General features: G+C 41.2%; 1 protein-coding gene across 7 annotated transcripts in view; it reads left to right on the top strand.

The window, feature by feature from the left end:
* PHACTR2 (phosphatase and actin regulator 2) overlaps positions 1-13,069 on the top strand; it is a 297,859-nt gene that overhangs the window by 189,339 nt on the left and 95,451 nt on the right. For all 7 annotated transcript variants that reach the window (XM_070796294.1, XM_070796299.1, XM_070796298.1 and 4 more), the window contains exon 2: positions 5,332-5,499. In XM_070796294.1, the coding sequence (XP_070652395.1) occupies positions 5,332-5,499 (168 nt within the window). The remainder of the gene's footprint in view (positions 1-5,331; positions 5,500-13,069) is intronic.

Consider the following 13,069-nt stretch of genomic DNA (forward strand, 5'->3'; position numbering starts at 1 on the left):
CAAAATGAAGAAAGGTATGGCAGTTAATGTCTCATGTAGCTATGAATTTAAGACCTTCATTTTTCATTTTTCAGCTACCTCATTCAGTCTCCCTATCTGTCACATTCTGTCACCTAAGGAATTATTTAATTTTTGTTTTCATTTGGTTTTCTTTTCAGGAGAAAAAAAAATAGATTTTTCCTTAGTGGTTCAGATCAAAAGCAGAATTTTGATGGCGTGTCAGGGTTGTAGGTTTAGAGAAAACGAGAACTAAATGTGTGTCTGTAGCCACAGAGGTGAGTTGGAGATGGTAGCTTTAGTTCCCATGTTTGTAGTAGCCCTTTTATATTTCACAACATTTAAGTTGTTTCAAAACTGAATCTTCAGCATAAAGTCTCCATGAAGAAGAAATATACAGTCAGTTTTTCCCTGGTTTTGCTCCTAGTTTAAGGAAAGCAGTTGGACAGGAGTGGAAGTGATTTTTCCCTGGTTTTGTTCCTAGTTTAAGGAAAGCAGTTGGACAGGAGTGAAAGTGAAGTAAATAAGGATTTTACTTTTAAACTCTGACTTAGCTTTACGATTAGTCTGACCCATCTCTCTCCCTGCCTGCTGCACTGTGGCCAGCATGGGATCATTTACAAAAGACTCAGTCACTGCAGTTCTTGCGTTTCTGCCTGGGATTAGAGTCGACGTTCCGAGTGGGAAGAATGGGATTTATCATTCTTGTTTGGAAGGAGAACTCCTAAGGATTTACGTGTTGGTGTGTACTGATTATCTCTTCTCACTTAGTTTAAGATTTTCCTGGTTTGTGGTATGTCAGGTGATTTTTGATTGAAGCTTCAACACTTTTGTGTTAGATTAGACTGTAACTCTTTATTGAAACCCTTTGTTTTAACTGGCTTTGTTTGACACTTCTCCAGGCAAGGAGGCAAAGGGGACTGCCTCACTACTGCCAGGAGGTTAAAAACCCAGGTTCAGCCCCTCATTCTTTCTTGGTATCTCGTGGCAGAAACGGGGAGAGGGGTCTTCGTTACTCTGGGCATAGTTTGATTTCCAGATCCCCACGTGGTCTCTAGTGACACCATAGTGGACGGAGGTTGTCTCGTTCCTCTGGGCAGTGGTTTGGTGTGATCCCAGTTTGGGGAGGGAGGGAGAAGAAGACATGCCTCGTGACTGGGTGTGGGTGGAAGTCCAGGCTCCGGTGTGGTCTCCACTGACACTGTAGACGGTGCTTCGTTATAGCTGGCACGCAGGAAGGTTCCGGCTCTCTACTCGGTCCTCTCTGACACCACTCTCTGAAGGGTGTTGGGCTCCTCATTAGAGCTTTGTGAGGACGGACGTCTGATCTCCCCACTCAGCCTTTGTTGGCTTGGGTGGTTGTAGTTTCTTCTGTGGTGTTTGTCTGGAGTTGGAGCAGTTCTCGTCTAAAAGTTCTCTGTTTTGTGAGCCTGTCCCTTTTGGCTCGTTTGACTAGAGGGAGCAGGCTGTTTGTCGAGGCTTTATTGGTCTGTGCTTGTTGGTGTTTTCAGGTTGGTGACCACTTCAGCTGCAAGTCAGGAATACATGAGACTAAAAGAAAACGCAGGGATCTTACCTCCGTGCTGTTTCTTAGGTCTTGAGGTCCCAAGCTGGTCTACTTTGTTTTCAGCTCATTTGTCTATTCATGGTTTGTTTGTTTGTTTGTTTTTGGCCACCCCACACAGCATACAGGATATTAGTTTCCTGACCAGGAATCGAACCCCCTGCAGTGGAAGCATGGAGTCTTAACCACTGGACTGCCAGGGAAAGTCCCTCATGTTTGTTTTATATATAGCATCCAGGGTATCTTTTAGTTGTATTTAGCAGGAGAAATAGTAAAAAGTAAGTCTATTCCATTTCCTAGAAGCAGAGATTCTTGCCATTCAATTTTTGTTTTATTTACCCTAGTATTTCCTAATATTTTATTTAGGAAGTTTTGAAGATGGGAGAATTATACAACTAATCACCACACATCCACCACCTAGATTCAACACTTAGCTACATTTTACTATATTATATATTTATCCATCTCCATTCTATCCATCAGTTTATTTATTTATTTTATTTTATTTTTAAACTTTACATAATTGTATTAGTTTTGCCAAATATCAAAATGAATCCGCCACAGGTATACATGTGTTCCCCATCCTGAACCCTCCTCCCTCCTCCCTCCCCACACCATCCCTCTGGGTCGTCCCAGTGCACTAGCCCCAAGCATCCAGTATCGTGCATCGAACCTGGACTGGCATCTCGTTTCATACATGATATTTTACATGTTTCAATGCCATTCTCCCAAATCTTCCCACCCTCTCCCTCTCCCACAGAGTCCATAAGACTGTTCCATACATCAGTGTCTCTTTTGCTGTCTCGTACACAGGGTTATTGTTGCCATCTTTCTAAATTCCATATATATGCGTTATTATACTGTATTGGTGTTTTTCCTTCTGGCTTACTTCACTTTGTATAATAGGCTCCAGTTTCATCCACCTCATTACAACTGATTCAAATGTTTTCTTTTTAATGGCTGAGTAATACTCCATTGTGTATATGTACCATAGCTTTCTTATCCATTCATCTGCTGATGGACATCTAGGTTGCTTCCATGTCCTGGCTATTATAAACAGTGCTGCGATGAACATTGGGGTACACGTGTCTCTTTTAATTCTGGTTTCCTCAGTGTGTATGCCCAGCAGTGGGATTGCTGGATCATAAGGCAGTTCTATTTCCAGTTTTTTAAGGAATCTCCACACTGTTCTCCATAGTGGCTGTACTAGTTTGCATTCCCACCAACAGTGTAAGAGGGTTCCCTTTTCTCCACACCCTCTCCAGGATTTATTATTTGTAGACTTTTGGATCGCAGCCATTCTGACTGGTGTGAAATGGTACCTCATAGTGGTTTTGAAATGCATTTCTCTGATAATGAGTGATGTTGAGCATCTTTTCATGTGTTTGTTAGCCATCTGTATGTCTTCTTTGGAGAAATGTCTATTTAGTTCTTTGGCCCATTTTTTGATTGGGTCATTTATTTTTCTGGAGGTGAGCTGTAGGAGTTGCTTGTATATTTTTGAGATTAGTTGTTTGTCAGTTGCTTCATTTGCTATTATTTTCTCCCATTCTGAAGGCTGTCTTTTCATCTTGCTTATAGTTTCCTTTGATGTGCAGAAGCTTTTAAGGTTAATTAGGTCCCATTTGTTTATTTTTGCTTTTATTTCCAATATTCTGGGAGGTAGGTCATAGAGGATCCTGCTGTGATGTATGTCAGAGAGTGTTTTGCCTATGTTCTCCTCTAGGAGTTTTATAGTTTCTGGTCTTACCTTTAGATCTTTAATCCATTTTGAGTTTATTTTTGTGTATGGTGTTAGAAAGTGTTCTAGTTTCATTCTTTTACAAGTGGTTGACCAGTTTTCCCAGCACCACTTGTTAAAGAGATTGTCTTTAATCCATTGTATATTCTTGCCTCCTTTGTGAAAAATAAGGTGTCCATATGTGCGTGGATTTATCTCTGGGCTTTCTATTTTATTCCATTGATCTATATTTCTGTCTTTGTGCCAGTACCATACTGTCTTGATAACTGTGGCTTTGTAGTAGAGCCTGAAGTCAGGTAGGTTGCTTCCTCCAGTTCCATTCTTCTTTCTCAAGATCGCTTTGGCTATTCGAGGTTATTTGATGAACATCAGTACACTTCATCGCTATCAGCATGCATGCCATTAATTGGACTTTACTATTTGTGGTTTTTTAAAGGTAGATTTTACATAAAGTGAAATACACAATATCATAAATACCGTTTGATGGGTTTTGCATGCACGCACACGAAGTCGCTTCAGTCATGCCTGACTCTGCAACCCGGTGAACTGTGGCCCTCAAGGCTCCTTTGTCCATGGGATTCTCCAGGCAAGAATCCTGGAGTGGGTTGCCGTGCCCTCCTCCAGGGGATCTTCCCAACCCAGAGATCGAACCCACTTCTCCTGCATTGGCAGGTGGGTTCCTGACCACTGGCCACCTGGGAAACACGTGTTTTGTATAGTCCATCCTTTACTGAGATAATTTCTAGGACCCCAGGAAGATGCCTCAGATCTTTTCTCAGTTGATTCCTACCTCCATCTCACTCCAGGAAACAACATCTGTTCTGATTGTTTTCTTCTTTCTTTGCTCCAAAATTCATTTTGCCTTTTTAAAAAACTTCATAGAAATAAAACCACACAGCACATATTCTTTTGTGTGTCACTTTTTTTCTTTTTTTCAGCACAGTGTTTCTGAGATGCATTCATGTTGTAGGTACCAATAGCTCCTTTTAAAGAAATGGCTAAGTGCTATTTCATTGCATGAAAAATACCATCATTTATTCATTCTGAGTTGCTTCCAGATTTTTGTCACTGAAATTTGATTGTTGGGGGTAATATAAATTATCACCATCTTCTTTCAGTTATAAATGTAGTACAAGGCAGTGTAAAGTTCAGGGCCTTTCTTCCGGTTGACAAAAAGACTGAGGCACATAAAAATGCATTCTATTACCTAAAACATCCATCTTTCTCACATATTTCTTGTCATTTGTAATAGCTATCAATTTATTTGAAGCTAAAATTTTTTTTGGTAATAGAAGCAAAAGAGTTTTGGTGTGGTAAAATTTTAAATTTAGCTTCTCGGCATTAAATTTTATTTTGTGAAGAAAAAAAGCGTGGTTTCAGCTACACCATGACTGTCATATTCATTACTGAAAATGCCAAATTAGTCTCTGGAGGAACATCCTGTTTCACTTACAGTACTCTGCTGCTGCTGTTGCTAAGTCGCTTCAGTCGTGTCCGACTCTGTGTGACCTCATAGACGGCAGCCCACCAGGCTCCCCTGTCCCTGGGATTCTCCAGGCAAGAACACTGGAGTGGGTTGCCATTTCCTTCTCCAATGCGTGAAAGTGAAGTGCTCAGTCGTGTCCGACTCCTAGCGATCCCATGGACCGCAGCCCACCAGGCTCCTCCGTCTGTGGGACTTTCCAGGCAATACTCTACTTCTGCACAAAAATATAGATGTGGTTGTTACAGATGGATTCAGCTGTGTTTTGCAGACCCTTATTTATCTGGCCTTAACTTTTATGTAAGTCTTTTGCTTCTTTTATGTTACCTCAAAATGCGTATCTAAGGGACTATAATTTCTGAGTGATTGATTTATTGATTGATGTTAGAGGAGAGCTCTACCAGCAGGGAAATGGGGCAAAATAAACTTTATGTGAAATTCCAGTTAAAGTGGGTATGCTTACTTTGAACAATGCAGGAAGAAATAGATGATGTTGTTTCAAACTTTCATTACAGCTTTTCTCTGACTTGACTTTTCTTTCTACAGTTGATGGACTGGACAAAGCTTCTATAGCAAATTCAGATGGCCCAACAGCAGGCTCCCAAACACCTCCCTTCAAGAGAAAGGGGAAACTCTCCACCATTGGTAAAATTTTTAAACCTTGGAAATGGAGGAAAAAGAAGACGAGTGACAAATTTAGAGAAACATCAGCAGGTATGAATATCATAACTTTATTAAAGGATAAATTGTTACATTTTCCAACAGGTAAAAGATTGTATTTTGCAGATTTTTTTTTTCTGGGAAAAAAATTAATCTGTATTTGAAATGAAATTATTTAGTTTAAGGGTGATACAACTTAAGGTTCTGATTTGTCTTCTTTTTCTATTCACTTTGGCTTTTTAACATAATCTTGTTTTAAATACGTACTTGTAAATTCATATAAAAATTAATGTATAGGGAGAGGAAGACGAAATGGAAAATTAGAAGTGGAAATATTATTTGTCAGTATTATAGCTGCAAGTATCCATTTACATATATATACACTCTATTATCTCTGCTTAGTTCCATTAGCATGATCCTATTTGTTAATTAAGAATTTTTGAAATGTCTTTCAAATGTACTTGTTCTGTGGGCAAAATTTAAATGTCTGTATGAAAAAGAAATGTTGCTATATTTATTAATTTTAAATTTCTATCATGTCCTTAGGACAAATAAATGGTGTGTGTCCTGGAGGACACATAGTGTGAAAACACAGGTGTGAAAACTTTTTATTGTTACTTTATTTTGTGGATTTGTTAAGCCTTAACAATTATAGTATTTAGTACCTTTCATATGGACTCATGGATGAAGTTGGCTTTAAATCTCAGGCCAGAATTAAGCTTGATTTAAACAAGTGTACAATATCAGTGGTATTGTTTAAGGTAGAAAGACATTTTATCTCTTGGTGTAAGTTCAGCTTTTTCCATGTTTGTTATCTAAAATAACCCCTTCATCAAAAATTCCTCACTGTCCCAGAATCTAGTATCGTCCATGGATTACAGAGCATGTCTTACCAGTCTGTGCGGAGATAAGAGCTGGCCTTTAGTTCTAGAGCTGTGAAATAAAATGGAAAACACCACCAATAGCACAAGGGTATAAGACAGAGATGCCAGGGCTTCCTAAAGAAAATTGTCTCTGCTGCATCTACAGCTGTGTCATTTCTTTGAGCATTTCATATTTAAAAAGTAGTAATGATACGTCCGTCTAGTCAAGGCTGTGGTTTTTCCTGTGGTCATGTATGGATGTGAGAGTTGGACTGTGAAGAAGGCTGAGTGCCAAAGAATTGATGCTTTTGAACTGTGGTGTTGGAGAAGACTCTCGAGAGTCCCTTGGACTGCAAGGAGATCCAACCAGTCCATTCTGAAGGAGATCAGTCCTGGGTGTTCTTTGGAAGGAATGATGCTACAGCTGAAACTCCAGTACTTTGGCCACCTCATGCAAAGAGTTGACTCATTGGAAAAGACTCTGATGCTGAGAGGGATTGGGGGCGGGAGGAGAAGGGGATGACAGAGGATGAGATGGCTGGATGGCATCACCAACTCAATGGACGTGAGTCTGAGTGAACTCCGGGAGTTGGTGATGGACAGGGAAGCCTGGCGTGCTGCGATTCACAGGGTCGCAAAGAGTCGGACACGACTGAGCGACTGAACTGAACTGAATGATACTATTTCTGGTATTTGTTTTAAAATAATCCTGGAAGGGAGGGGAGGATAGATGAAAGACGATCAGCCATAAGTTGGTAATTATTTAAGCTGGGTGATAGGTGTATGGAGTTTATTATTCTCCTATCTCTATTTGTGGGTATTGGAAAGTTTCTGTAAGAGAAAGACAGGCAAAGAAAAAAGACTTGTCTTAGGGGCAATAATGATAGCTTGCTTATTGAATTCTCTTCAGCTCCTAATTGGCTTCTTGGGTTAGGAGCAGTGGGAAGTGATGCACTGAGCCTGGTGCTAAGGCAGGATTTCTGGATTCTAGTTGAGTCCTTGCCACCAAGATGCCATGTAACCTTGAACAAGTTAGATCAGAGTTGAATGAGTTGAATGCTAATGTGCTTTCAGTCCCAGATTCTGTTGTGGGGCCTTGACTCCTTCGAACTCCTGTCTGGGCATCTTGTTCTGCCTTGTTCTTCAGTTGTAGATGGAATTACACTGGCCTTCTTAAGTACATCCCTCTCAAGTTTTCCTAAGCATTGGGGGAATCTGGCTTTTCAAGTTACCATGGAAACCCAAGATGGAAGTAAGGCTCTGGACAGTAGCAGTAAGAAGACATTGAAAAGAGGTGATGGACATCTCTTCAGTTGTCTCTCTTACCCTTTTCCTGAATCTCATCTGCTAACTTGTCTCCCTAAAGCAGAAACAGTTACAAAGGACTGCCCTTCATCTTTTTTGTCACCTCTTTTTATTTATTTTAATAGTAAGGAGGCTGTAACATTTCTACCAACCCAGAATATTTAAGAAAAGTCAATTTAAACAGCACTAAGTGTTACTTTATATTATCCCATATTTATTGAGGATACCCTATCCATCTTTGTATTGTTTCCTTTTCAGATTCACACAAGATTTTATATAAGTTGAGCACCAAGAAATTGTTTATGAATATGCTATTTCTAGTTCCTAAGACTACTGAATTACATTAAAAACCCGAGAAAGTTATTAGATACCTCACTGGGTTGTTTTTTGTATTTGCATAAAATTGTGACATAACAGAGTGAAAACAAGCCAAGTAGATGTGTTAATAATTCATTGTGAATTTTTCTGCTGCATTTACTCACATCATATCTTTTTAAACCCATATTATTACTGATATTTGGCTCGAATTTCCTAAGATGTTATCAAGTGGCCCAAGAATTTTGCTGTCACCTTATATATAAACATATGTATATATACATATGTTTATTTTAAGGCTTCAATTTCTGCTGAGCTTTATGGAATGTATTAGTAAAGCCTAAAATAAAGGGTGGAACAAAATGGTGTAACATGTTTTTTTCACATTGAGGGAAGATGTCACATTTAGAGGAAGACTGATGTATTTGGAAATAATAAGAGAAAGGTGTTCTCTTCTTTCATACATTGTCTCAAGCAGTGAAATCTAGGGGTCTGGATATGACCGAGGCCATCTGCAGTCAAAGATCACCTTACGCAAGATCTACAATATTTGGGGATATGAAAGAAGATTAATTTCTTCCAAGAAAAGTAACTCTTCTTTGTTTTGCTTTCTTCTAAACTCTTGGCTTTAGAGTCATAAGAATGTGAACCTCACTGTCTTCCTTTACACAGTGATTATTACCACTTTTCCTAGTTTGGGTGTCTGTTGTAGGAATTTTCTAAAATTAATTTTTATTGGAGTACAGTTGCTTTACAGTGTTGCATTGGTTTCTGCTGTGTAGCAAAGCTTTGTGTGTATATATATCAGTCATGCATATACATATTTCCTCTCTTTCTTTGGATTTCCTTCCCATTTAGGTTGCCACAGAGCGTTGAGTAGAGCTCCCTGTGCTATACAGTAGGTTCTCATTAGCTATCAGTCTTATACATAGTAGTGTATACATGTCAATCTCATAGGGTGTATATATCCCAATCTCAAATTCATCCTACCTCCCTTCCCTTCTTAGTAGCGTTATGCTTGTTATCTACATCTATGTCTCATTTCTGCTTTGCAAATAAGTTCATCTGTACCATTTTTCTGGATTCCACATTTAAGTGATACTACACAATATTTGCTTTTCTCTTTCTGACTTGCTTCACCCTGTATGATAGTGTCTAGGTCCATCCACGTCTCTGCAAAGACACAATTTTGTTGCTTTTTATGGCAGAGTAATATTCTATTGTCTATATGTACCACACCTTCTTTATCCATTCCTCTATTGATGGGTGGAATTTTAATTGGTGGTAGGTAGGATGCAACACTGATTTATTAATTCCATGGTAATAAATGTCATTGTTCTCACACGTTTATGGCAGTGGAAGTTAAGAAAGGTCCTGTCTTCTGCCTGCTTGATCATCCTTGAGTCAGATTAGATTTGGAAGGTTGTCTTGTCCTCTTAAGGCAGGCTGGGCCTGTGCCCTGACTTCAAGTTCTCCGGGCTTGTTTTATAGCAGAAATTTACTTGTGTCTTCAGTTCTCTTTGGAACGATCTGTAGGCTGTTCGGTTTTATGGAAGAATAGTCTTTGTCTGTTTACTCTCCCTCAGTGATTCTTTCCTTCACTTTTCATCTCCTGAGTGAAAGGACCCTTCTTGGGTCCCACCTAAGCTCTGTCCCTTCCCTATCTTTACAACTTGCAGTCTCATTCACACTTTTCCCCTACATAATCATTTCTTCCCCTTTTTGGGGGAGGGGGGTAGGTAGTGGTAGCTGAGGTTCCTCCCAAAGCTGACAATACAAACAAGCCCCCTATCTAAACATGGCTGTTCCTCTTCTGCATGGCTCTTTATGACCAAGACCAAACGTCTTGAAAATCGAGCCTTTTTCTCTGCTTCTGCTTCCTCCACAATATCGCTTTCCATCTGCCGTCTGCCCCTGCACCCAGCACTTACTCCATCCAAGCCTCCCAATCCTAACATTCAGTGTTACTCTCATTTTCATCCACCTCATTCTCCACCACTTGTGCCTTTACCGGTGTGCCTTTCTTCTTTTACAGAACAGCTCTTACTGACTTTCAAAAGATGCCTTTATTTTGGTTGTCTTTGACTTTTCTTTCTCTTTTGTCCCCTCTCTTCCCCTTCCCATTTCCCCTAAACCCATGGGAGAGGTTTGGTACTTGTCTCAGCCCTTCTCTTTCTGTGAACGTACCCTTCCTCACCCCACTCTCTCCTCAGTGTGCACATCTCTCAAACCCAGGTTCCAACACAGGCCCAGGCACAGTGACCCAAGTACCTGATGGGCAGCAGTGCCTGAGAACCACATGTTAACTCACAATCCACTCATGTGGTCTGTATGGTTCTATCCATACATTGAAAAGATGGTACATGCCAGGCCTCAATTAATTTCCTTCCGGATGTCAATTTTTTAATTAAAAGAAAATCAGATATTTTTGTGAGACTTTTCTTTTAAGAAACATGCATCAGATTTTGCTTTCACACAGTCAGGGGAGACATTCAGTTAAGTTGGACTGTAAGATTGCACAGTTAGACTGAGAAGTTTTTACAGTGAGATATTTTGATGTCTGAGAGCAGTGCTGTGACTATCTGCTGTATGCCCTGTGGTTTAGAAGAGAGGGTCTGTGGACCTCTGGCCACATTCAATTCTTCCTCAAACTTCTGAGTGATCGGGCAGGTGCCTGGAGTAGTAACCATCTAATTCCATTCCTCCCTAAAGGTATCACAAGATTTGAACAGAGTATGAGATACCAACAATAATCTTTTACGAGAATGATTCTTCAATACTGTTTAAGGCAATGGCACCAGAGATCTTACAACTTGATTCTTTATTCTCTTCAACACATATCCACAGTTAATGCTTAATATTGGCTTAACATCTAAAATGTCTTCACTTTAATATCTTTACTTTTCCATGAGAGTTGGACCATAAAGAAGGCTGAGCGCCAAGGAATTGATGCCTTTGAGTTGTGGTTCTGGAGAAGACTCTTGAGAGTCCCTTGGACTGCAAGGAGATCAAACCAGTCAATCCTAAAAGAAATCAACTCTGAATAGTCATTGGAAGGACTGTTGTTGAAGCTGAAGCTCCAACATATTGACCACCTGATGTGAAGACCTGACTCATTGGAAAAGACCCTGATGCTGGGAAATACTGAAGGCAAAAGGAGAAGAGGGTGGCAGAGGATGAGATGGTTAGATAGCATCATTGTATCAATGGACATGTATCTGAGCAAGCTCCAGGAGATAGTGAAGGACAGGGAAGCCTGGCTTGCTGCAGTCCATGGGGTCACAAAGAGTCAGACACAACTTAGCAACTAAACAGCAACAGTGAACTTCTACATTCAGAAATACTTCTGTGTTTTGGGATGGTATTAAAATATGATTTCAGGAATAGAAACAAATTATTTTTAGTGAAGTGAGGTAGAAAATTTAAAGTTCACTTGGCAGCAGTAGTGGTCACCAGAAGGTTTCATTATGCTGCTGCTGCTGCTGCTAAGTCGCTTCAGTCGTGTCCGACTCTGTGCGACCCCGTAGACGGCAGCCCACCAGGCTCCCCCGTCCCTGGGATTCTCCAGGCAAGAACACTGGAGTGGGTTGCCATTCCCTTCTCCAATGCATGAAAGTGAAAAGTGAAAGTGAAGTCGCTCAGTCGTTTCCGACTCCTATCGACCCCATGGACTGCAGCCCCCCAGGCTCCTCCATCCATGGGATTTTCATTATGCTAGCCCTACTTATTTTTATCTGTTAACTTAAACTTTGGTTTTAGAGAGGAAAGGGATGATACCTGCTCTGAATGAGCACAGAGAGGGAGGAGACGGGGAGGGGGAAAGTTCTGTGTATAAATGCTTTCCAAACCAAAGCAGATCCCCCACCTTCCCCAGTCTGGCTTTCTTTAGCATCCAGACTTTGACCATGGAGTTCTTTGATCTGTCCTTGCCTGTTGCTGTGTTCTACATTCTTTCAGGTCCTAAACCTGTGATTTATTTGATTTCTTTCCCCTTGTGCAGGTCTGTACTCTTGGCCTTTCTTTCTGTTTCTCCGTTATCTGGTCCTTATCACTGAAGGTCTCAATTATTGCAGGTTGCCTCTTTGCTCTACTTATGTGTGAGCCATCCTGGCGTTAAAAAGCTGTGGAATGCTAGAGGAGGCAGGGAGAGGCTGGGTTCTGGCATTAAGCCTGCCTATCGGAGAAGGCAATGGCACCCCACTCCAGTCCTCTTGCCTGGAAACTCCCATGGACGGAGGAGCCTGGTAGGCTAGAGTCCGTGGAGTCGCTAAGAGTCAGACACGACTAAGCGACTTCACTTTCACTTTTCACTTTCATGCATTGGAGAATGAAATGGCAACCCACTCCTGTGTTCTTGCCTGGAGAATCCCAGGGACGGGGGAGCCTGGTGGGCTGCTGTCTATGGGGTCGAACAGAGTTGGACATGACTGAAGTGACTTAGCAGCAGCAGCAGCAGCATAGGAGGAGAACCTGACCCAGCTGGTGAGGCTGACAGGGAAGATTCAGGATGGCGCAGGCTGTCAGGAACCCTAGAGTAATCAGAACAGTGTTCAGGTCTCAGATCAGCAAATAGAGCAATGGGTCCTTCACAACGAAATGGCACGTGCTCCACCAGGAAGGGTAACATAACAGAGCACCCAGTGAGTGAGGCTGGGCCGTGCAGGCAAGCCTTAGGAGCCAGTGTGTTCTTTATTTACATGGTAGCATTCATGGGCAGATGGTGCCGGAACCAAAAAGACTCAAACAGGCCTCACCACCCCCACTTTTTTTTGTTGTTGTTAAGGAACCAAGCAATAGTGTAGGTAATTAGGACAGGAAGTTATCAAAGGATTCAGGACAGAAACTCACTGTTTGAAGTGGAACGAAGGGGATAGGTCTGCAAGAGTGGCCTCCTTAGATGCCAGACCTTAGATACTGGAGCTCCTCTTAACTAAAGGACAGAGCCCAAGAGTTGGGTGGCCCAAGAGATCAGGGATTATTGTGGATTTGAGACTAGGTGGGGAAATCTCTCCCTACCCTCCCGGATCATCTTGTGTACCACTCTAGGAACTCTGCCTTGCATGGAACTTTGATCCTTTGCTTCTTGCTCAACAAGTGTGACTGACTCCACATTATTTCCTGAGTGAATTCCAGCCTCTTCA

The sequence above is a fragment of the Bos indicus genome, chromosome 9 (assembly GCF_029378745.1).
Source record: "Bos indicus isolate NIAB-ARS_2022 breed Sahiwal x Tharparkar chromosome 9, NIAB-ARS_B.indTharparkar_mat_pri_1.0, whole genome shotgun sequence".
Lineage (NCBI taxonomy): Eukaryota > Metazoa > Chordata > Mammalia > Artiodactyla > Bovidae > Bos > Bos indicus.